The 26,513-nt window shown below is 39.6% G+C and overlaps 1 protein-coding gene across 2 annotated transcripts in view; it reads right to left on the bottom strand.

The window, feature by feature from the left end:
* DYM (dymeclin) overlaps positions 1–26,513 on the bottom strand; it is a 210,415-nt gene that overhangs the window by 106,245 nt on the left and 77,657 nt on the right. For both annotated transcript variants that reach the window (XM_031507418.2, XM_031507419.2), the window contains exons 10-13: positions 22,910–23,088; positions 16,717–16,842; positions 9,544–9,657; positions 8,163–8,257 (exon numbers count right to left, since the gene is read on the bottom strand). In XM_031507418.2, the coding sequence (XP_031363278.1) occupies positions 8,163–8,257; positions 9,544–9,657; positions 16,717–16,842; positions 22,910–23,088 (514 nt within the window). The remainder of the gene's footprint in view (positions 1–8,162; positions 8,258–9,543; positions 9,658–16,716; positions 16,843–22,909; positions 23,089–26,513) is intronic.

The following is a 26,513-nucleotide window of genomic DNA, read 5'->3' as shown; positions in this document are numbered from 1 at the left end:
TCAGCTTATAAGCTTCCCCACAGTTAATCTAGGTCAACAAGCTACTAATAAGGCCAGCATATGTTTCTTTTATTTAACGGTATTGAGACCTTTATAAATCGCTTCTGTCTCTCAATAAAAGGCACCCCAGGGATTCAAGACCCTCTGTGGGTTTGAGAAGTAACAGTGACAGAGCATAGAATGTGGGGTATAAAAAAGAGTAGACAGCCTGTGCCTGTGGAGAGCTCAAGGAAGAGAAGGCAAAGCTTCCCCAGGTTTCACCAGGTGACTCAAATCTTGTCTCCAGGAGTCCTACTGCACACACAACCTTGGCTACTGGCAGCCCACAGGTGAAAAGCAAAGCTCAGGCTCAGGGGCTTGAAGTTGCCTGATCTTCCATTTCCACAGTGTCCTCTTTCAAACATGGCCTGAGCTTGAGAATATCATGAAGGCTCTTTTTCTGAGAAGACATTAGTTTTCACTCTGCTTGGAATGCTTAATAAAAATGGGATTACCACTTTTGCTGCACTACATAGGGGTAAAAAAAATCTCATTATAAAGCAGTTTCTCATAAACAGAGCATGATTTTATCATAGAATCACAGAATGGCTTGTGTTGTAAGGGATTTTCAGGATCATCTCATTCCATCGCCCGCCATAGGCAGGGACACCTTCTACTATCCCAGGTTGCTTAAAGCCTTATTCAGCCTGGCTTTGGAACCCTTTCAGAGACCCAGGAGGAACCACAGCTTCTCTGGGCACTCCCCACCCTCACAGGCAGGAATTTCTTCCCAATATTCCATGTAACCTGGTCCTCTAGCTGTGGGAAGCCATTTTATATCCAGGCTAGAAAATAAATGCTTTCTTTTCTGAATAAAAATGTTACAAACTATTTCAAAGTCAAGAAGCACTATATTGTCATTGAGGATTTTAATTCTTATTTTTGAGGCAAAGTCAACTAGTCAGTTCAGCAGCCTTCCATTCTGAAGAGAATTTATTACCAGAACCTTTATCTTCCAGCACATGGTAAATACCACCCAAGTGAAGGATGGAGAGAAAAATCAATACAGATTTTTCAAAGTAACAAATTCACCAGTCTAAGTACTGTAAGACAACAAAAGTTTGTTGGGATGAACAGGTCATCAGCTACTGCTTTAAAGCAAACACAGAAAATTAAACAAGCTGGTTAAGTTGCAGATAAATAACCTGAAGCCATATTCACAGAAATGCTCTTTGCCTGTTCACCTCAGTGACATGATGACTGCATGGAAATAATCAGGGACAGGAATGACTAAAAGCTACTGTTTCTATCAACAGGTTCCCCCGAAGCATAGAATTGAAGAGTAGGGCTATGGGGTTTCCTGCACTGACAGTGAAACTAACATATGACTGAGGTTAAAAATCACATTTAGAAAATTTAGAAAATAGCCATACTTTGTAATTAACTATCATTGAAATAATTTCTTTCTAGAACAACACATATGTGATTCAAAAGAGGACAAAAATTATCTTCTACTCTTGAACTGCTCAGACTGGAGGTACCTGAGGTCACTATCAGAAACCAGGGATTTTTTACTATTCCCCTCACGTTATTTGCAGAGCAGATTTCACTGCTTTAGTGAAACTGGCATTACCCTCAATTTCTTCTTTTCTTTTGGTTAAATAGGGAACGGGAAAGCTGATGCTTAGAGGGTTCACTATTGAGCAGTACAAAACTGATGCTTAGAGGGTTCAGTATTTAAAAGCACTGGCCACAGGGCACTAATTCCAAGCAGCTTCATCATTTATTATGTTATACTTTAACCTGTGAAGTCTCTCAATGTCTGCTGCCATGGGAGCAGGAGCAGTCTCTTTTCTCCAGGCCTGCCATTGTGAACACTTCTTTGGTATGATTAAGAGATCAGTAAACTGAGATTTAATTTAATGGCCCAATTAAGAGGTGAAGGTTTGAACCCAGATTGTAAAACTCTTGCCTGCTGATCATTCCTGCAGTACCATTACAGCCTACCCAAGCCCAGGCTCCTGGTGTCCACGGTGTGATATAAACCTGTGTTTCATCCCCAGAGCTGTGCAGCTCTAAGCAACACAAACCCCATGTTCCAACAGTACCAATGGAGAAGGAATAGAGGAGGGTGGAATCAGTTTTCATGTTATGTGTTAATAAATGTATAGGTTATAAATCAATCGCTGAACATCTTACTAGCGTTACCTTGCTTTTTGATTACTGAAAGCTGACATTTCTGAAATTATAGAGACTTTCAAAATAAGGTTTCCTAGAGTCAAAGGACTTCAACTCCCAAATCTGGAACAATTCTAGGAAGTTTTTAGTCTGAAAAACTGCTCTAATTTAACCCCTTTCATTTCCCTGCTGTAAGAAAGATGCCAGAATGATGAGTTTAACAAAATTACAGCATACTCTATTCACCTAATTCTATTTGCTCAATTTAGACATCTCAGTTGAAAGCTAAAATGCCAATTTAGCTCAAATCTTATAATTTAAAAGTTACAACTCCTGAATGAGAAGAAACACTTCTGTTCCATACCACATTTCCAAATGAGAATTAAATTGGAAAGCAAACAAGTTTGAAGGACTCATGCAGCAACCTGGATTATGCTTCCAAGTTTTTCCCCTTAAGATGCACCTTTGATTTTATGAACTCCATATCACTAGTTCTATCCAATTGCTATTCTCCAATGGCAGAGGAAGCTCTCTGCTAAAGAGCTTCCCAAAAGCACTGTGGACTTCAAAGAAAAAAAGGCAGGAAAACCAGAAAGCTCACAGAGTCTGAAGTTGTGTGGGAGACAAATTTATTTATCTTCCTGTGTGAGCAGCCTAGAGAATTTTGAGCCAGCAATTGCATCTCATTATTGGCACTGCTAAATTATATTATTAAACAATTGGCAAATTTTAATTTCATCACACTCACACAATAACAATTTCAGATTTTTCAGCTCAATGTGGCCTCTAATACACGGGTCAGAACACACAGGTCTTGCTGCTCTGTAAGTATTTTTCTTTGTTGAAACACAGTGATTCACACAAATTTTTCTGAGCAGAGAATGGATCAAGAGCAGCCCAGGGAGAAGGACCTGGGGGTGCTGTGGGTGAGAGCTGGACCTGCCCCAGCCTGAACCCCCCTGCCCGGGGCTGATCCCCCAGCGTGGGCAGCAGGGCAGGGGGGATTCTGCCCCTCTGCCCCTGTGCTCAGGGCTGCTCCCCTGCACAAGAGAAGCTCCAGGGAGAGCTCAGAGCCCCTGCCAGGGCCTCAAGGGGCTCCAGGAGAGCTGCACAGGGACTGGGGACAAGGCAGGCAGGGACAGCACACAGGGAATGGCTCCCACTGCCAGAGGGCAGGGCTCTATTAGGTATAAGGAAAAATTTTATTCACAGTTACTTTAAGGAAAACATTGGACCAAGTTTTGAGCAACCCAGTCTGATGGAAGGCGTCCCTGACAATGGAATAGAAGGTGGAACAAGAAGGGCTTTAGGGTCCATTCCCACTGAAACTCTTCTGGGATTGTATGAAATACGTTGCAGTAGCAATAGATTATTCCTGTAGAAAATCACACATTACAACTTAAAGACAATTTTTAGTTCAGCATAAACAGGCTTTAAAAGCACTTTTAAAAGTAACATCCTGTACTCTTTTTCCTAAACAAGTCATAAACATTTTTGCTCAGAAAATCCCATTAGACTTTTGTAGGAGGAAACCATACCAAAGAAATTAAATTACTAACACAGAAAACCATAAAACAAATAAATGGTTTGCTTGGGGAGCTGAAACGTCTCAAATACAGCAGTATATATCATCAAGGATAGCAATTTTCACAGCAGCTTAGGAAACATAATCAACCCTAGAAAAAGATGAAGACTTTTTTTACTGAAGAGTAAAAAGGGAATTCAGGGCTTCATCCTCCTTTCAGATGTGAGGAACTACAGCAATGCAATCAGACTTTACAAGTATTGATGTTTAAGGACACCACTCACAACTTACTTAAAAAAAGAAGAAAACAATGTCTACAGCTGGTCTCCAGCTTTGCTCTCCAAGCAAGTACAGCAGGGCTGTGATGACACTCAAATACAACCTACTGCATCCCACAGCACGCACAAGTTACACAGGTCTCTGATCTGTACCCCTTTAAAGCACAAATTCTTCTCTAATTCTATCTGACTCCTACCAGCATCAGGAGAATTTACACAAACATCTTTCCTCATGTCATTCCCTGAATCTTACTGAAACCTCTGTGACTACCAAGGAAATCAACACAAGTGCAAACAATAGAATTCTTAGTGTCTCACACAGCCCTGCACATGAGCAGCTGTGGTGATAATGCAGAAAAAAAGGAGAACTGGATGGTGTTTCTAGCCCCATGAAGTCATTTGATGTTAAAAGACCTCTTCTAATTAGTGAGGTGCATGGCAACCTCTAGTGGCATATGCCTGCTTAGGAAACAGCAAACATTCCAACACATGAAGCTACAGGAAAAGCATTTGCCTGAAGTGATCAGCCCTCCTCTGGTCACTAATTTTATTAGAATGACATGGAGAGGAGATCACACAGATCTTCTGAGGAAGACCCTCCAGGTGTTACATATACTACAGCAGTCGGGCAAGCTGCAGAAAAGCCAGGTATCATGAATGAAAGATGTTGCCAAATAGGTTAAAGGAATTACTGCCAACTGATTTGCAGTGCTAAGTGACAAACTGAATACCTGCACTACTAAGCAGGTACATTTAAACATAGTTTTAAAATACTACAAACAGCAGCACTCCACAGTGCAGTGCAGTATTACCCTCAGAAATCTGCTGATAAAAAAGCTCTGAATAATTAAACACAAACCCATGGTAGCAGTGCAGAGAGAATCTCAGAATATTCTGAGCTGGAAGGGACCCACAAGGATCACTGAGTCCAACTCTTCAGTGAATGGCCCATACAGGGATCAGAGAAAGCAACTATTTCAAAGTCAGGGCAATCTACAACAAAGGACATCCAACACTAAGTGAACCCTGGATCTTACTAGGAAACATCTATTACTTCTATTTTTAACTTCCAGCAGCTGCTTGTGATAGATTTACACAAATCTGACAATTTTCATGCTTTGCTGGAACATGATACAAATTACCCAACATTATGAAGTTGTATTTTACTGAGCTCTTAAGTGCACTACATTGAATATTCCCAGCTCATTCTTTCACAGAAAATAGTCTTCAGAATTTAAAACAATTGGCTGTCTCTGCTCAGAATAGGATTAGGAAAAAGCCTGCATGGAAATGGAATTAATTCTCACATTAAGGAAGGAGTCATTAGAGCATCTGGTGAGGTTTAAATTATGACTGTCTATTCAGTTGTATTGCTAAGCAGATTTTAAGTGTTTCAGAGCTACTTAATTTAGAAACCTACAGTACTGAAAAAAAACCTGAAATACTTAACGTAATATAAAGTACTATTTTGTTTTTCCTTCACAGAAAACACCTTCCGATTAAGATGCTTGTATCTGATGGTGAAGCAGAATAAAAACATAAATATATATATTATACTTCAGCATCATGGACAAAACTGGGTCCATCACTGCTGGTTAAATTTAGAAATTGTGGATAACAGAATTCCTCAGGTAGAAAAAGGAAGGACCATATATGACTCAATACTAGCCCCTTAAGAAACACATGTATTTGTACTGCTTTTCTTGGTAACTGAAACTTCACAGCAAATCTAGTGTATTTTGAGAGGAAATCAGGTTAAAATACTTCCCTGATTGTGATTAAGCTGCCAAGGAACCCAGGGCTGTAAAGTTTCTGAGAAGAAAATGAAGTAAAGTCTAACAGGAGACAGGCTGCTCCTGGAACTGGCTCTTCCTTCCAGCCTGCCAATGTCCTAGTCCCACAGGACACTTTAGAACAGATTTTAATACATTTTTAAGGTCCTGTCTTTTGATTTACAATCAATCATGATCACAGCGACAAATTGAATTCCAGTCTTGGTGGTCATTTTAGCCTATTGTCCAGATGTACAGAATAAGATCCTCTTTCCCTAATACTCCTCATGTTTTGCTGGTTCTGTTTCAAATCTCAAGTCACCTCCTTCATTTCAATTTCCACATATAATAATACGGAGTGCCTGGCTACAGTAAGACAGAAGCTTAAAAGCAACAGCAAGGAATGCCTCTGTACTACATAAGAATGCCATAGTATACATAATACAGATCTTATTGCCTTTGTTTTGCGTCTTCAGTTGATGAGTATGACCATTTTCTCTACAAACCCTTACATTACTTCCTGGCAGAACAATACAGCTCCAACACTGCCAACACCCAATGGCTGGAATAGCCAGCATCCTTCTCTCTGCTGTGCTACCAGACTAACACATCTGCAATTCTCCAAATGCACTGAGATCTCAGACTGATTTATAGAATCATAGAATAGACCTACAGAACCATTTAGGTTGGAAAAGCTCTTGAAGACCATTAAGTCCAACCATTCCCCCAGCACTGCCCAAGGCTGCCATTGAATCATGTCCCCAAATGCCTCATGGCTTTTAAACACCTTCCAGGATGGGGACTACAACAGCTGGACTTGATGATCTTCCACTCTGACAGAATCTCCTGTCCCCGTATTCTGCCATTCACCCCTTTGCCATCTTTCTACATTCATCAGTGTCAAGCAGCAGAAAGAACAATTCTGTCTACCTCCAAAAAGAATATCACAGCCAAAAATCAAGCAGTAATGTTAAAGTTACGTTGTAACTATGCAGGTCGAGAGACATTAGGAATAAGGCTCCCAAATGTCAGAGGATCTTGATAAAATGCTGTATGAAATGAGTAAAAGAGAAGTTCTTTGGTCTCGAGACGAGCAAGTAACTGCTTCCTGCCCCTAATATACCCAGAGGAACACATCTCACTGTGGACTGCAGAAACAGCTAAAGAATAAAACAGAACAAAATCAGGACCCAGGATTCTACGAACAAGCTCCAAAATGGCAAACCAGTAAGAACCAGACCAAGTTTTTGAGTTGGAGAATTGTATCTCATACCACACCAGGATCTCTGATTTCAGAACATTTCAAAGGCTTGAAAAACTCACACATCTCGTCTGTGATTTGAGAAATGAGCAAAGCAAATATTTGAGACAATGTCTGTGGCAAGTAAGGGGAAAATAGCTCCATTTCAAACTCTGAACCCTCTTTACTTCTGCCAAGAGTATGAAAAGAGGGCAAGTACAAGGCAGGTGAAAGGCACCAACACAATGTATTCATTGGTAACCTGTCCTACTTACGCCACCAACCATTTTCAAAGGAGAAGTGTCTTAGAGAGAATTAAATCCTTAAGAACAAGCTGTGTGTCATGTTAACCCAGTCCTTGACAAAGTGTTCAGGTACACAATTATTATTTTTGGCACGCAGTCTGTACCTGACAAGCCCTGTAACAATTTATTCCAGATCACATTAAAAAGGACCTTCCCAGTTTCCCTTGGAGCGTGGAGTAGGGCTGGCTGCCAAGATGAGAAGGATGCCTGGCGCAGGGTTACCTGCCTTTAAAATGTGTTCTGCAGCACAGAAACACAATAGGAAGGACGAACTTCAGTATCTGCTTCTTCAAAGTTATGGCCTTGTTTTAGAGTCAGACCAGATACTGACTACTGGCTACTATACAGGATAATAAACTTAATCTTTTGGAAAGCATAGATTTAGGCTTTATTGCCCATATTTGCAGGGTGTTGTCACAAAATGATAATTTAATTATGTCTGATTTTAAAAATAGACCTTTTGCCAGATATGCAGGAAGAAATAAGCAGAGAATTCATGCTGTACAGTACTTGAGAACCACCACTCAGTGCATTTTTTTAATAACTGAATACATGACTGAATTTGTAATTCACACAAACCCCTCAAAACCTTTTGTTTTGAAGGCAGCTATTGAGCTGTTCTGTCATGATGATCAAAAGGCAGAAGCTTCTCAGACAGAGAAACTAGTATTTTTACTATCCATTCAGAGCAGGTTCAAATATAGAGCAAGTAAGATTTATTCTGGGATTACTTAGTTACTCAATTATCATTTCTGCTGTTTAGTTCATTGATATCTACTGAGGCATATAAAATTAATGTTTCTGTACTAGTAAGGCATACAAAATTCAAACTTCTCTACTCAAGAGTTTCAGTAAAGATGATTTTCCAGCAGTCTTTATATTTACCTGATGATCCTCTGAGCAGCATACTGATGAAGCGAGCGGAACTGTGCTGACATATTTGCCAAGGCTGCCAGACAATTTGTATGAAGGTATTTGTCCTGTCAGAAAGGAAAGGAAAGAAAAAAAAACAACACATCAAACTATTCATTGGATAGGCACTGACACCTCTGGCAGGAGTAATTCAAAAGACTGAGTAATATATGTTGTTTTTAAAGCACAGGCAGAAATGCAAAGAGTGTATACCCGGTGATGTTCAAACGTGTTTTCTTAAAATATAAGGCTTATAAAAGAGTGATTCCATACAAATTTCAGAGTATACATATATGTATAGATATGTTTGTATTTGTCTTTCAGTGTTCATTTACAGTTGCACCACAGCTGTTAACATATACACAAAGACATTTTCCTCCTCTCTACCTTTCTCTCTCTCCCTTTTGTAGTCTAATCCTAAAATCTCCTCTTTCATAACTTATCTCCCTCTTGACTCTTTCATACCATTCCATATATCCCACAACTACAACCATACCTTACTTCAGAGCACTAGTCCCCATTTCAGCATCCCTGAAATCATTTGGCCAGATAAGCATTTAACTGGTGGCCTTTTCAAAGTCAAGGGTTCTCACAGAATGAAACTTATCCACTTATCCAATCCAAAGGGGATTAATTTCCCTATTCAAGTCTAAAATATTCATTTACATAACATAACAGATTTTAAATACTATGAATATATGCCAAATTTGTTACCATTCCTTCTAATTCTTTCTATCATAAAAGTAACATCTTTATTTGTTGCAGTTTAAAATATATTTACTATTTGGCTACTGTTCAAAGTAAAAAATTCTGTGCCTTTAATTGTTGAAAATATTCAGAAGTGTGTGACACTTTGTGTTTGCAAAAATGTGAAAAACCTATTTTGCATTGAAAAATGCACAGTATCAATCTAGGCTATAAGGCTCTGAAGTTAAAGCAGTTTTGCATTGCCAGAGCTCAAAGAGGTCTTCTGGACCAGTCCCTGTCACACTTCCTAAAAAACTGACAATAAATAGACCTGAAATTCCCACTTTTAAGTCACCTGAGAGGTAAATAGCCTATAAAGAATCACTTATTCTCATGAAACTAACGAACTCTTTCTTCTCATCTGAAGATGAACTTGATGCCTGAATGAAGGTCTTTAAAGAACCATACTCAATGAACTGGAAGACAACACAGAAATTGTGTTCCAAGCTCACAAACACTTAGTTAACTCAGCTGATCTATTTTCTTCCTTCCTGCAAAACCAGACATCAACTGGTTGCACTAGAATTAATAAAATCCCACTCCCTGCTTGAAGTTGAATTCAAGCTGCTGAGGTTAGGAATTCACGAGTGCTCAACACAACTCTTACCCTTGTCCGTGTCATGTTGTACTGGATGGTTCTTATCACAACCAGTATCAGAAGACTCCCAAGTGAGATCTCTGTTAGGACACGCTCAGCATACCATGTAATGTTTTTCAGTATCTGCAAGAAGAAAAAAATAAAATAAAAAGGCTCTTCAGCACCTAGGTCTGAATAAGAACATAGGAAGCTGTCTGGAGTCTCACATTTCTTCAGACATTAAAATTAGTTTCCAGTCTCAAATGTTACTTAATTTTTGAACCCCAAAGCATAATTAAAATACAATTAACAAAAAGGGAAAAAAAAAAAAAAGTCAGACCTCTGCAGCATTATTACCTAGTAGATCTCATCAACTTTAAGTCATATAGAAAAACAGCAAGCGTAGAAAAATGATTATATTTGGCACCTTGCTAAATTCTATGCTCTGTGCCACCACACTTATATACTCATCTTTATCCTTGACACTTTGTAAAGTCTCCATTTACATCCAAGACACCTTAATAATTCTGCCAAAGCCTTGCCATTTTCCTTCATTGCTGTCTGGGCAAGAGGGGGTACACAGGAGCCCTGACTGATGGGCAAGAGCACACACACTGAAGGTCAGGGGCAGATCAAGAGTATGTTGGCCTCTCCCCTGAAAAGTATGAAGTCTCTTCCTCTGATACTAAGAGAAAGTCATCCACTAGATTAAGTGTTTTGTGTTTTTCACTGCCCTCCACTATCAGGGTGGATGAAGTTAATCACCATTTCCAGAAAGAAAATCAATCCCCTCTTTCCTTGTAGCCAGCCAACCTACATGGAGGAAACACGTGTACCCAACACCCTGCCTTGAAGGACTGGTAAAAATTACTCAACAGGAACTGTCCTAAAAACATGGAAAAGATCCTCTATAAATTCAGCGTTATTCTAAGTCAAAACATAAATATGTTTAACAAGGACTACTGCACACAAACTATCGCCTTGTGTAACTTCAGAGAGAGAAGAGAAACTGCAGGAGAGCTGCAGAGGGACTGGGGACAAGGCAGGCAGGGACAGCACACAGGGAATGGCTCCCACTGCCAGAGGGCAGGCACAGATGGGAGATTGGGAATTGGGAATTGCTGGCTGGGAGGGTGGGCAGGCCCTGGCACAGGGTGCCCAGAGCAGCTGTGGCTGTCCCTGGATCCCTGGGAGTGTCCCAGGCCAGACTGGATGGGGCTTGGAGCAGCCTGGGACAGTGGAAGTTGTCCCTGCCCGTGGCAGTGGGTGGAACCCCAAGATGAACTTTAGGGTCTCTTCCAACCCAAACCATTCTCTGAGTCTGTACCTCTGGAAGCTCTTTCACAGTACAAGAAACATTTGAAATAGCATCATTATTATGATTAATGTTTATTGAATTATTCAAGCTTAAAGTTTGACATATAAAAATAATTTTTTATTATATATTAAGAGAATAAAAAAAATTCCAATCCCTGAAATAAATTTAAAGCATCTCCATTATTACATGCTGTGTCTTTGTCAGCATCTTCCTATTTCCCACAGGGGAGCTAAAATGAAGTCCGTGACTGTAACCTATAAATGGGGAAAACACTATTTTATGGTAAGGGTGACAAAACATCCCCAGGTACAGGCTGAGGTGTAGTAAACACCTTTTGTTAAAAGGATCAAAAATCAGAATACGGGGAAGACGGAAAGACTTGAGAGGTATTTAAGGGGAGAATGGTCAAGGCTGTGGAACGAATAGGAAACATGAAATCACTACAAGAACTGTTTCCACAAATAGCAGGCGATGAGTGGCTGTGGAAACCAATATAATTTCTGGTTATAACAAGTCACTAATACTATTTTAAGACAAAGTGATGATGGTATAAATGAAAACAAGTAATCCAAGGAGTTTCAGTAAACAAGGAGAACTAGTCAGGATGAACAACATAGATGATTAACAGGAAATGCCTGAAAGACAAAGAAAAATCTACACATATTCTCACAAAAAAAGGCAACTGAAAATTTCAAAAGCTGTTAGCTTTTGTAATTAATGAATCACACGTACAAACTTCACTGCAAGAAGATACTCTGCTAGTGGAGAACTTGATCATCCCAAGGCTGCTAAGCATAAACATATGGTAAGATATAGCAAGTTCATGGGTTACTTCACAAATGCAAAATGCTAACTTAAGTGTAGACATTCATCCTGGTTGCCTTAATTGTAATTTCTTAATAACAGCTTATTTATGACTATGTGAATATACCTATTTTCAAGAGAAGATTTTATATAAAGAAATAAATTAATCACTCTGACAAATATCTCAAGCTCAGCATTGGAATTTTCCAGAAGAAAAACATATTGTTATATATGTTATATAAGAATACAGTATATGATCATTAAATAATGGTTACTCTCAGTAATACATAAATATAGCAGGGATAAGTTGTGGTTGCACATGTAATTTCCTGACTTTTAAATGCTTATTGAAAATGCAACAGACTTTTTAAAAGACAAAATACAGCTATGAAAATGACTAGTATAAAATACTACTTATTTTGACATGACACACAATGTAAATTGTAAACAATAGTACATAAAGGGATGTATTTCCTGATGACTATTGAAGAAATAATTTCAATTTGTTCTGAAATTATACCCATGAGTTTGGGTTAGGTTTGGGGTTTTTTTGGTTTTTTGTTTTGTTTTGATTTTCCTCTTAGACAAAATACACTTATACTGGCCAAATAACCATCAACTTAACTGATTAAATTTCTAGTAAATTAGTTTTTGAAGTCCCTGATTTATGAGTGAAATAGCAAAGCAACCTCCTCCCACAAATAAAACAATCCTCATGTTTCCTCACACCCTCTTTGGTCCTATTTTGTGGGGCACATCCCTGCACTTCACCAGCCAAAGTAGAAGTTCATTATTCACTCTATGCTGGAACTGAAAGCAGATTCCATCATGTGTTCAACAGCTCAACCCACCTTCCATCCCAGGTTGCTCCAAGCCCGTTCCAAGCTGGCCTTGGACACTTCCAGAGATCCAGGGGCAGCCACAGCTGCTCTGGGCGCCCTGTGCCAGGGCCTCACCACCTTCACAGGGAAGAATTTCTTCCCAATATCCCACCTAATCCTGCCTTCTGTCAGGGTGAAGCTACTCTCCTTTGTCCTACCCTGCCCATCACAGTCTCTCATCCAAAATAAGCCTGACTTCACCTTCAACTTTTGTCACTCTGTTCCTATCCTGCCTCTTTATTCATCTCTCTTCTCAGCATCCCAAAATCCTACCTACTTCTTGTTTAACTCTTGTCCCTCTGCCCTACTGCGCCATTCCATGTTCCATGCACAGCCAGTCCCAACCTGTTTCAAATTTCTCCCAACTGCTGTCACATCAGGGACCCCATTCTTACACATTTTCTTCAACGTGGGGACTTGGGTCATTAGTGGCCTTGGCAGTGCTGTGGAAATGCTTGGACTCAACAGCCTTGCAGTGCTTTTCCAAGGTTCTGAGTTGTTTCAACCCCTGGCAAACAGCAGCAGAAATATCCCTGGGAGCACAGTCCTATCCCACGGGAGCTGGGAGCTGCACTTGCACAAGCTGCAGCTCGTCCCTGCCTATCTCAGCTGATAATGTGATCCCCGGGCATGGAGGATGCACACAGCCCAGATGGCTCTGGAAGCAACAAAATGAGAATATTCAGTTTCCACAGACGTCAGGCCACCTCCGGCTACATCTCTGCTGTGCAGATGGAAACAGACTGCTCCCCGTGCCCAGAGACTGATAATTTGGTCACATTTAGTCATATTATCAGCAGCAGAGCCCTGGCACAAAGGCCACCTGCCAAATTTCAGATTCCTAATGCAAGACATGAAGTTACCAGGGCTCACTGAATGACATGCTGACAACTGAAAGCATGGACAAAGACATGTTAATGTTCCAGTCTCACTCCAGAAACCTTCAGTGAAACCTTCTCTGAAATTCTGAAAACACCAGAGTGTTTTCACCAACCTGGGAAAAAAGACAGTTACTGAGATAACTATTCCTTGAAATAGTACACTACTCTTAAAAAAATCTATAAATTCACTGTTATAAAGTTACATACCAGAACCTGTTACCTCTCCTCTACACAAGGGAAAGCAGCCTGAGCTGGTAGGCAGTGAAATGGCCATTTCAAAAACAACAACAGCAACCACCACCATCCATTCTGGGTTCCAGAGGCATGAAGCATGAGAATACTTTAAATTTCAAAATCATTTACCTGGAACCAGTGCCCCCACTGACTAATCTCATTGGTTTGCAGTTAACATTAAAAAGGTAAAAAAAAAAAAGCTTAGTCCCTGGGGTGGTCTTGCAAGAATAATTTTAAAGAAATTAAAATGTTTTGATTGATTATTCTTCTGATACCAGGCCCTTGGATAATTCCAATTTAGGGAGCACAAACTGCAAAGGTGCAAAGAGCAGGGGATCCGTTCTACATATACCAAGCAGTGAGATTCTCAGTTTCCCACAACTTTGCTCATGAGATATTTTCTAACACACTAAAAATAAACACAGTTAAATTGTGATTTACAGTGTATCACCATTTACTATAGCATAAAGTGCTACAGTAGCACAATAAGGTTACTGCTACATAAAATACCATATGATGTTATTTTGATGTCTGATGTAATTTTATTTAGAATTTCATAAATCAGAGACAAAAGATCACCAATACTTGTCCCTCTGGGGAATTCTAACATTTACTTGTTTACTCTGCTATTATAATTATTGTTATTATTAGTGAAAGAAAATGAGTTCTGTGTGGGTACAGTGACCCAAATGTATTAAAGCAATTGCAGTGACAGGACCTGTGAGCTTGATCATACTTTCCAGGCAGTTAAGACCACATTCATTTTAAATAAAAAAATGCTTCAGCATCCTACAGCGGTCAAAAAGAGTTTCTGTGGTTTCCTGAGCTCCTTACCAGTTAGTATAATCACCAGATTTATAAAACTTTGCACACTAAAATTAATCCTAAAAATCAATAAATAAATGTGGGTTAAATTCCACAAAGGAAAACAGCCTATAAATGAACTGTACAGTCATGGCTCTTATAAAAACAGTACAGGATACACAGCAAAGAGAAAACCAGGTTGATCTAAAATGCAGCACATTTTTTCTTCATCTTTTACCCAGGTGATAGAAGGAATAAAAAAATTCCCTCTATCTTGGGGTGCCTGTAGCTGCTAAAATTTGGTCTTTACTTGCATGCATGAGGTTTAATGAAACTGATGCTAGATGCTTACATTTTACAGAAAGGCCTACACAGATTTTCTGACTCCCATCATTTTGCAGACCTACAATACCCTCTTAGGTTTTAGGAGATGTGGAGTCAATACTTAAGCAAGTATGAGACTAATTTCATACTTAATATTAGAGTTTTTGAACAGTAACTTGTTCATTCATACCTGAAAACATCTATTTAATTAATTCAAAGATATGAGTGAGGGGAATGCATTTATATGTATGACTTTGAAGCATTTTTTCCCTTACTTATTTCCCTCCTCAGGATCCATAGGAATGTGTAGGAGAAGCTCACACAGACAGGCCTGCAGCACCTCACAGCCACCTCTCATTATCTACCTAAGAACCAAATCCAGCAAAACTCTGGACACACAGCACTATTAACAAATGGAACCAGGCACTACAGAGCAGGGAAACACAACCACAGAGGAAAAGAAGCAGTTACTGAACATCTGAAGTAAAATCAAAAGAACTGTGAAGAAAATGGCAGGAGCAAAGGCACAACTGAAAAAAATATCAGTGCAGGGTAAAAGGAACAAGGTGGGGTTTGTGTTTTTATTAAGATACAAGTAGTAAACCAATATCCACATTGCAAGTGAACACTACAACTCTATTGGCAGGGTCAGCTGAAAGGCAGGATAAACCGGATAAGAAAACTTGATTTATGTTTTCATTCCACAGCTGGATCCTCATTAAGGAATTTTAGGAAAATCTTCCACTTTTACTCATCCAGTAAGGAATTTATTGGAAGACTTATTGAATTTATTTATTGTGTAAAGCCTCTAAAATGAACGAAGAGTGATAGAGGAAGAGACTGAGGCAGGAATGACACCTTGCCTGTTGAATTCCAACTTTCAACAAGCCGAATTTATGAGAGAGGATAAATGACTCAGTGACATGGAACCTAAAAATACACATCACACGTGTACACCTCTGGTTCACATGTACAAGTTCAAGGCACACAAAGTTGAGGCGGGAAAAAGCTTCAAGAAAATATTTCAGTCATCTGCATGGTTAGTATAGGTGCTCTTAAAAGCTGCTTCCAAACAGGTATTCCCAGGAAACTGCATTTAAATAATCTCTTCCTGCTTTCTACACACAGAGCTATACTAAATAATATGAATTTTCAGAGAAAAAATACTGTAAACCTGGAAATTCACTTGGGAGACAGTTCTGTTTAGGAACCTTGAAACTTGCTTTCGGCATTTTGCATTTCAATAATTTCACAATGATAATAATTTCCCCAAAAGAGAATTTGTGTCCCAGTCAAAAAATTAAAGTAAAACAGTGCAAATATCTCATGGAGTATCCTAGTTTTAGAAGCTGGGAAACTAGGACATAATTGTCCAAGGTACTCTTCTGTACAGATGGTCAAGGTCCATCAAAACTAGTAAAAATTTGGAGCTTGTTATATAGACAACATAAAACAGAAATTAATCTAACAGAGAGACAGAAAAAGAAGTGCCAAGTAAGGAAGTAACATTTAGTATGGAAAATACAACTCCAGCTAAAAGCTGCATCACACTAGTTAAGCAAAGATTTTCAAGCGAAATAAAAAAAGGTTTCCTGTGTTTTTTTTCCTCTTTTCAAGGCCCTCCACTTCCATGGCAAACATTCAGCACCTTTGAGGCAGCCTGCCCAGTTATTACTAGGCTAATTTGTAACAGGGAATACCAAAAATGACAGAAAAAGAGATACTTGTAGCAGTTTTTCTACAGGAGGGAGTGTGTTCCTTCATTTCACTGGGGAAAAGTTTTGAAAGCAGTCTTCAAGTTCCTTCTTCTTACAAAAGAAAGATGTATATGCCATCAAATTTGGATGAGCTCATACAGCCTCTGCTGAGGGAACATATTTGCCGATCTATCTTCTCAGAAGTAAATATTTATATTATCTTTAGAGCCAAAGGATTATTTACCAACACGGCAACTCACCACTTCATGAATGGATCGGTTGAAGCCATCATCCTCTGTGAGGATCAGCAAAATGATCAGGGCCATGTAAACGTGGTGTGAATTCCTTTCTTCAACATGATACAGAATTTCAAGAATTGGCAGAACCTTTAGGAAAGGAAAAATGGGTGCATCAGTTTCATCTTCAAATATCTCAGCCTCTAAAAGTCCCACGTATTGCCCTGCCCTTGACAATTCATACCAATTCCTCCGTCTTGAAACAACCACCCCTGAGCAGTGACATACAGTGTCCAAACACCTTCCATCTGCTTCATTTTGCGTCACAAGAGAGTCTAAACAAATGTTTTCTTGTGGTCAGAAATGGAATTTCAATCTCTAATAAATGAGATTCCCAGCCATACCAGTTACCATAACCTCCAAACACTTCAGCCCTCCTCTCTACACTACAGGGAAAAGAGAATTGTTAAACAAGATTTTCACCAGTCCAAGCAGGAAGACAGTTGTTTCTACCCATCTGCGCTACCACAAGCCTTCTCTGAAAAGCCTTTCCTCCTCAAACCTAGCCAAGCACATGAAAGCTGAGGTGAACAGAGGCATTTTGAGACATGAAAGTTAAATCCTATTTTGGTGTGTGAAGATAACACCAGAAAAAAAACCAGTTTGGGTTGGGTTAAGACTAGAAGAGGCCTGTTTTTCCAATTTTAGATAACATGCAGCCAAAGAGAACTGACTGATCATTATGATCAGAGTTCAGCCCAAGGTCTTGCAACATTTCCACCAGGATGAACAGCTTAAGCCAAAGCCTTGCAATAATAATGAAAATGAGATTTCATTGCAACAGCAAGCATACCTGAATGCTAGTCTAAAGTTAATCCAGATGCAAACACTGTCTCTTTACCAAATGAAAATTAGCTTTCTACTGGCTCAGAACAATGTGGCTTCCCTGGGCTGCAGAAATAGGCTGAAATCACAAAAAAAAACCCTGGAAAAAGGAACTGGAGAAAGCCCTCAGTTCCAAGAAGCTTCTAGACACCTAAAAATTTGCTGTTTTTCAAAACAGGCCAAATGCAGCTGGATGAATCATGTGAAACCTATTCTGGTGAGCAGCCAGGACACCAAGTGCTTCACAAGCCTCTGAAGTTACCAAAATGTTCTCTTACAGTCAACTGTCCTCAAAACAGTTGGGACATATGAAACCAGTTTTTATTAGAGTGAAATGAGATTGATCTGAATGCTGCAGGCCACCAAAACATTTTGACACATGCTTTGGTCAGGGTCAAGACAAGATGACAACAGAAGCAGAGGAAAAATATACTTACAGTAATATTTTTATTAATATTAAACAAATATTAAAACAAAATATTTTTTAAAAATTACACATTGCAAACATCCTTTGCCATCTCAAAGGGTTCTTCAGAAACTTCTCTCTCCAGTGGAAACTAGAGTATCATCTTTGTGTTTTCTGAATATTAGTCTTGAGTAAATACCAGGTTTTCCCCAGAACTTCCAATTAGCATATAGATTTAAAAAAATGGTGCTTTTCGTTGGTTGGCGAGAAAGAGAGGCAAACATCACTGTGTTGGTCCACCATTCAAATAGTTTCCATCTCCAACACTTACATGTACTTTGTACTGTAAAAGCTCTGTCATTTCCAAGTCCAAGAGTTATTATAATAAGCTGGATAGAGCTGGAAGCAACATAAAAATAATGAAGAATTGTATTTACAACTTTGCAGGGAGAACAACAAAAGCCTTGCTAAAGGTAACCACTGGAACAACTTCTTAGTTTTCCAGACAGATCCCAGATGGAAGCACAGGATGACTTGGGTTGGAAGGTACCTTTAAAGATAATTGTGATTCAGTCTGGTTGTGTTAAACCATACAAACCACTCTAGCAAAACATACTCCTTCAGAACAGCCCAAAATATCTCCTCTGTCTACACACATTAATGCTAATTGTAACTGAAAAAGTCCATTAAGGGTCTCAAGTGCTCCAAGTCCTTCAAGTGTATGGCTACAAACTACATTTAAAAATACATGATCCTGAGACATTGCAGCCATTCCCCTACAAGCCAACATGTGAAAGTGCTGTTACTAAAGCTTCATACTTGCTACTGAAGAGTAGTCAGGCACTCCAGATTATGGCAATCAGTCCTCCTGCCCCAAAAAAACCTCTGCTGCTTCCAAAACCTCCATTCCTTTGGCCATGTTTCCCTTTCCACTCCTTTTGCAGGCTCTGTGCCACCTGCACACTGGACAAAACTCAGGGAGGCATATGGCAACTTAATTCTCTCTTATGTGCCGTTTCTGGATAGAACCAGAATCAATTAGTACACTTTCCATAATCCTTCCTCCTTACAACATGTATATTGATTGCTGTGGTGCACACACACCTTTATGACAAGTATTACTGTTCTCTAAACAAAAACTAGTTAACAAAGCCACCATTCTATAAAAAAGTTACAATAAAAATTGAATTAAAACTCTAATCATATGAAAATATAAAATTCAAAATACTGTGGGGAGATGCCTGTGAGGAGTCTTGGGTGGAACCTGGAGGAGACAGTTTTCTTCAAAAGAGGAAGACTTTGAGGTTATTTCCTTGAAGAAGTCTGGGGCTGAAGCCTGGGTCTCAGGTCTCTAGAAGAATTCAAAGATAATTGATCCCTGAGAGATATCTGGAAGGAGTCTTGGGAGGATTCTAGAAGAGACAGAGTCCTCCAAAAGAGAAGAATCTTCTCCATTAATATTTTAATTATATTAAAATTTATCTAGACTTTCAACCAAAATATGTTTCTATACTTCTGTGCTGCATGCATACATTAAAACTTTTATACCTATCTTCTTACACAATGGTTTTACACAATCCTATATTGAGAAGACAGCCACCACTTCTTTTGCATTGCTGAACCTTTTCTCACAGCCATCACACTACCTCTACTGCACCACTACCAACACTCCTCCCTCAGGAGCAGCTTTCAGCTGGCAAGAAACAGCCACCATTAACAAGTTACTTTTAATCCCCAAAACAAGTGGCAGGTAAAAGCAGACACTGAAAATTGCAGGCGCTATATCCAGTCCAAGATTGGTTTCCCCAGTAAAGTTTAAAAATAGATTGTCTTTAGTACTCAACAAAATACAAGCAGCAACCTGCTTAAGACAAATTTATACTACAGGAAAAAACATTGCTGTAGCATCAGCTGATACAAATACATCATCATGTATGTTATTTCATTCCAATCACGTTGAGCAGCAACAAAATCTCAACTCAGCAGCCAAAGAAAACACATCAAATAGCTCATTTCTTACACGCAGGAATCTGACTGGTATATTTACTTGCAATACTGGTGCTAATTGATCTTTCAAACAGAAGAAGGCTTGACAGTCTCCCATCAAAAAATGTGTTAACTGCCCTCTATTTAATCTGTCCCCTCACTTTCTAGAGGATCCCTGCAAGCACTTTGAAAAGGACAGGGAAATACTAGATGTAAACTTCTCTCTCTAGCATCAGATATTTAATCCAGTTATTTTAAAAAATGAAGTAATGAAGGACACACAAAGATCCTATTCATTTTGCCAAGCAGAATTACATTAAGAGCAAAAAAAGGTTCTTTATTAACAATAAAACACAAAGCCCAACAGAAGGTGAAGGTATTTAGCTATAACTGGTAGAGGAAGATACATACAAACGAGGACGTGAGCTGAGACAGTATCTGTTGTACCAGCTAAGAAAAACAAACTTTTAATTTACAAGTTACTCTTAAGTTGAAAAAGAGCAGAGACACATGTCAAAAAATCCTTATGAAATGTTACAGAGTACCTTCTGGTGATGCTTCCTGGGCACAGAAATGGAGACAAATTAAAATAGGGGAAAACACAACATATGGGATGAAATGAGTGCAGTGAAACAGGAACAACCTGCAAAACCCTCTGAAGTTTAGGATAAGCTCTGAGCTGCCTGTGGATGTGATCTCTCACACAGCACCTGTATACCTTACACCCCATTCATCCAACTGCCTCTGTACAAAGAGACCACTGATTTACACCACCCTTCTCCACCCTCCTTCAAAGCTAATTTTGATTCCAGATTAATGACCTTTCTGGTTTTCTCCTGTATCTCCAGATGGTGGGAATCAACCTCCAGGCTTTCATTCTTACCATCCCTCTCTGCAAGCAGAGATTCCTGCTTTTTCAAGGATTCCCCTTTATGAAGGCACATACACATTCTAATGCTCCCCAAACTCCTCTGACCAGGCAGAGTTAGCTTCCTAGGCCTCTCACAGTCTTATTGTTAACTTTAAAACAAAAAAACCTTCCATGTTTCTCAACATGGATGCATTTTTCAATAGTCTGTAACTATTTTTAGTTACAGACTGTTGGAAGTACAGTCTGGAAGTACACCAGAATAGTACACAGTGTATCAGCACCACTCTTGCCATAGAGTGAAGGACAGCCAGCTCCAGTACTCAAGTCCCTTTATCTCATTATCAAGTCTAAGACTGAATTACCCTTTTTCACTGCAGGACTATAGTTAGGAGGTCATGATTTCTTTGTCCAGTAGCCCTCCCGGCCATCCCAATTCTTTTTGGGTCTGGCTCAGCTTGCCTTAACGAGCAATTAAAATGGCTCTTCTCAGTTGGCTGCTGCTTATCCTTATCTTCTGGTCCAATAAAAACGAGAGGGTTGGACAAAGATGTCAGTAACTTGTCAGTAGAGATCACAAAGAAGCAGCATGAAGAGCAAAATAAGAGCAGTTTCAAATGTTGGTATTGAAAAAAAAAAATCAAAATACCCACAAAAACATACTGTTGGCTTTTCAGTGATGCTTTTCTGAATTTTTCCAGCTTTCCCCATGAAGTGTTTAAAGTTGCTGATAATTTCTGGGATTTTCTGACTAATTTTTTTAGGTGATAATTGACGAAAATATTCTACACTGCAGAGTATCTGAGTACTTGCATCTTGACTTGTTTTGACAGATGCACTGCACTGTTTTTCTGGAAGCTTTACAGTGTATCAGACAACATAATTATAAAACAATGCACACACCTAATATTTACTTCTCTAGAGCAAGTAAATATTGGGATAGTAGAAGGCATCCCTGCACATGCAAGGGGTTGGAACAAGATGGGCTTTAAGGTCTCTTCCAACCCAACCCATTCTAGGATTCTATGCTGTGAGTCTAAAGATGCAGCAAATTGTTATGGCTAGCAGCTGTTAACTTGTCATATCACACGCTAGCAGCCCCAAAAATTATATGTGGCCATTTGTTCACAGAATTCATGCAAAATGACTCAGCCCTTGCCTACAGTAAGATCTGCCGTGGACACAGGAGTTCAGTCTTGAATCAATTCAGTATCAACCACCTTACCCCAGTTTGCCAACAGTGCCGTCTATCAACTCCGATTTTAGCAATACATCTGCTAGAACTTGGACTGAAACCAAACTCACTCCATATCTGCCATCAAACAGGCAAGGGATCTAATGACCTGGCAAGATTTCAAATATTAAAATGGAATGGGTCCTCTATTCTGTTACCAATTCCCCTAGACAGCCATTATCTTATTAAAGGAATGCTTTTTAATAAGTAAGATTTGTTAAAGTGGTTTGTGACATTACTAAAGTGGGGAACATAAGCTAATTTATAACCTACAAAACCATACCAGGTGTCTGTTATATTGGCCATTAACCACAATCCTATTTAAGTGGCTAAAAAGGCACTACAGTTGTATTTCTATAAAATCTGTGAGCTGCTCCTTGAGGAGTTTCAGTCTTAGGTCAACCCTGTAAGACATCTGGCATGTTAGTCCAGTTACAGCTCATTTTGTTAACTATTACTCCTGAAAGCACAGAGACAGCTTGTTCAACTTTTTGGCCTGAATATCCAAAAGAGATAAATAAAATAATGAATGGAATGATATCTGCTACCAGTTTCTCTACAGAATGATCAGAAGTAGGCAGGTTTGACCTGGGTCATGATAGTGGCACAGAGAAAGAGGGAATCGAAGATGGCCTTGCACCTTTAGCACTACCACCCTTGAGTGCAGTGACATGTTCAGCAGCACACTCCTGAGGTGATGTAACAAAAATGAGTAAGTGAGCTAGAACTGGCAAATGAGTGATCCCACTGCAGATGAGAGGCCACTGGCAGCTGGTGATACCCAAGCTTGCAGGGCAGTGCCTCATGAGGAGAATAAAGGAGGCAGAGCAAGACTCACCAGATTTTCTATGTCTGTCCGTGCCAACACATAGGTCCGCACGTTGCTGTTCTGATGCAGAAGCATGTATAAGAGAAGAGTGGCTTGATCAGATCTCTGCTGCTCACATAAAGCTGTGTATAAACTGTTAAAGTTAATCTGGAAAGCGTGTGGATTTGATGATGAAAAAGCAGTGTTATCTGAAATAAAGAAATAAAATAAAGTTTTTAACAAATACATTTATCATCCATTTATTTGTTAATTTTATAAAATCTCTGGAGGAAATATTTAATATACCACAGAAAGTAGGAAACAAAAGTCACCCATGACTCTTATTACCAGTAGTCATAAACATAATAGAGTCTCATAAAGCTTCAGTTGTGCCAAAAAGCTGAGGTTGTACTCCCATATGAGTTTCAGCAAGGCCCCAGTACCTGCACAGAACATTCATCTTTTTTCAAAAAACAATTTTGTCCCTCCATATGGCTTCCTCTGCTAAGAAGGAACGTGATCCCAGGATCTGCTGGGGAAGGGGGGCAGCCACAAGGTCTTCTCTGGAAACAATGTACCAATGATAAATTTCCAAACCCTGCACATCAAATATACAGGTTTAGTTCTCTGGCATTAAGGCAGAGTATCTCCTGTCCATCCCTTTCTTGGTATAAAGGGTGGATGTGCACAGGTCAAGATTACTGTGATATCTCAGTGAAACGTATATGTCAGGACTTTAGAGGTGTGTGGTGGGGAGCTTGGTCAATTAAGTGACGTAAAACATCACATCACGTTGTCTGAAACCCTCAAAGTAACAGCAGTTTGCTCATAATCACAATACACTCTGTGCCAGGGCTGGAAGTGAAAATAAAACAGATTTCTGCTCACAGAACTTTTACCAGCCTCAATAAAAACGTCCATCTGCACAGATCTCTAAGGTCTAGAAATTCCCTGTGGAAAACGAAAAAGCTAATACTTACAGGGGGCTTTTGAAGAAGATGGAGAGTGAGAGAATTTTTACATGGGCAAATAGCCATAAGACAAGGGGGAAGGGTTTTAAACTGAAAGAGAAGACATTTAGATGAGAGATCAGGGAGAAATTCTTCCCTGTGAGTGTGATGAGGCCCTGGCACAGGTTTCCTAGAGAAGCTGTGGCTGCCCCTGGATACCTGGCAGACTCTAAGGCCAGACTGGATGAGGCTTGTAGCAACCTGGAATGGTGGAAGGTGTCCCTGCCCAAGGCAAGAGAGTTGAAACTGGGTGATTTTGAAGGTCCCTTCCAACCTAAACCACACAGTGGTTCTATGATTTTAAGACCATATTCTTACTGAAGCTTGCTAAGTAGCTTTCAGCACAGAAGAGCATGGCAGTCATCATGTATTTTGAACAACATTTCCACCCACTTTGGATGGAAAAAGTGCTTGGAATTGCTGCAGGAGCCCTGCAGGAGCCCTGGCTGCCATTGGTTTTGTGGGGCCCAGCAGACAGCGTGCTGGGGAGTCACCAATCCTCTTGGCCAGGGCAAGGGGGGACAGCTCCAGCCATTGAGTTGGAGGCAGCAGGAGGCCCTTGAGCAAACAGAACTCCTGCCTGCAGGAGCTGGGAACCACAGAGATGCAGCCTCGCAGCAATGCAGCCCTGCAGCCCTGCCTGTCCCAAAACCACACACCCGCAGGGGCAGGAGAGACTCCAACCTCAACTACTGACCGTGACCATGGACCAGTTGGTTTAAAACCTTCCTGCTTTGGGCAGGAATTTCCCTTCAGGAGGGAAAACCTGGATGTAGACAGCAAAATCAGAACAATTAGTTCCTTGGTGCCACAGCTCATTAGCTGAGAAGCTCCCCTTGGCTTTGCACCTTCATTTCTGTGGATGTTTAAGCTGTGCCACTATCAGTTTTATTAAAGGATACTAAAAAGCCCAGTAAAATAAAAATCTAAACAGAATTAAAGAAACTTACCAGCAACACCAGCATATGCTGTATTATTCTGCAGAACATTAAGCTGATTAACAGAAAAATTAAACTATTCTAAACCATGTACAAAAAAGATATCCTGAATTCTTCTCGTTTTGTCCCAATTAAATTATAGAAATTATTTTTTTAAAATGCCAATTTTACTTTTATAATATATATTATGACTGCAAACAGCCTCTTTTTTTCCACATTACTTTCCTCTTACAAACCCCTTAGAATGTTCACAGAAATCAAATTTAAGTTCAGTTATGAGTATTGCTAGTGGGAACAAGTTTCTGGGAAACAATAAGTCATTCTATCAACACACACATGTAGAGAAAATATAGCTTTTCATGCTACATTTGACACAAAATAAGTTATTTCAAAATTTTATAATGATATATGTATAGCACACTTTAATGAAATACATTACTGGCTACTGATGGCATGAAACAAAGCCATACAAAATGCAACATTAAAGAAAGCTTGCAGTTTAAAGACAGAACAAAACAAAAACTTTATCAACAATTTGATCTCAACCACCTGTAAATGGTATCAAATAAATCAAAGAAGCATGTTAGGACTCAGAATTCTTCTTATGAGAACAATCCTCCACCTTCACAACCCAATAAATTTTCCTAGGTGATGGTGAATTAATTTAGAGCTCAACCTGGTTAAAACTTAATGGATAAAGGAATACAAAAATTCCCCAGAATAAAGTGCATAACTCAGGATATTACTGTGGCTTCACAGGTTGTCACACAGCTCCTGAGCCCTGTGTGTGGTGCCAACCTGCACAAAGCCAATGAAAGGTAAAACCACATGGCTCAGATTCAGAGATTTAAGTATGGATAAAGTACACATGGAAAATGGTGGAGTCCCCATCCCTGCAGGGATTTAAAAGCCGTGTGGATGTGGCACGAGGGGACAAGGGGTAGTGGTGGCCTTGGCAGTGGTGGGGAATTGTTGGATTTGGAGGACCTTTCCAACCTAAATAATCCTGTGAAAGGCACAGGCTGTATCCTGAGCTATCTAGATAGCACAAGCTGTGTTAGAGCACTCCCATGTCCCAAACATGACCCTCTGTGAATCAGTGCTACATGGTACCTGCAGTTACCTGTCACATAGACTGGAACCTGCCTTCTCAAGACCCAGACAAGCACCGAAACAACTCTGAAACCTCTCATATATATACAAAACTCATGGCAATGTTTATGTTAAACATTTTTTTCTTGCATTTGAAATACAAGAATACAGTCAGCAAACCCAAGTAGCAATTTAATTTTTTACCTTCTCTCTAAGGACTATGACTCCAGGGCAAAAAGTGCTACAAATTTTTAGGGGACTCCTGCAGACCCTTGGATAACCAATCTACTTACACGTTAGTTTTATGTATATTTTATGAAATTATAGAGTCACAGAATCATCAAGGTCAGTAGAAACCTTCAAGGACTTCTAGTCCAGAAGCAAACTGGATCAGGATTATGAAGCTTTCTAGTATTTCTCAAGTCAGAAGAATAAAGTATCATTCCTCTGCCCCCACCACTAGTTCCAGCAGCTGAGGAACTGCACCTCAAAACTCCCATGCGACAACATGTTAATACTGTTCTTCCATGGGTGAGCTGGAAGGACAAAAAATCTTGGACAGAGAACCTCTAAGCAATCACAGCATCTTAAAAC

Source organism: Lonchura striata, chromosome Z (genome assembly GCF_046129695.1).
Source record: "Lonchura striata isolate bLonStr1 chromosome Z, bLonStr1.mat, whole genome shotgun sequence".
Lineage (NCBI taxonomy): Eukaryota > Metazoa > Chordata > Aves > Passeriformes > Estrildidae > Lonchura > Lonchura striata.
This window is presented reverse-complemented; position numbering and strand designations above follow the sequence as displayed.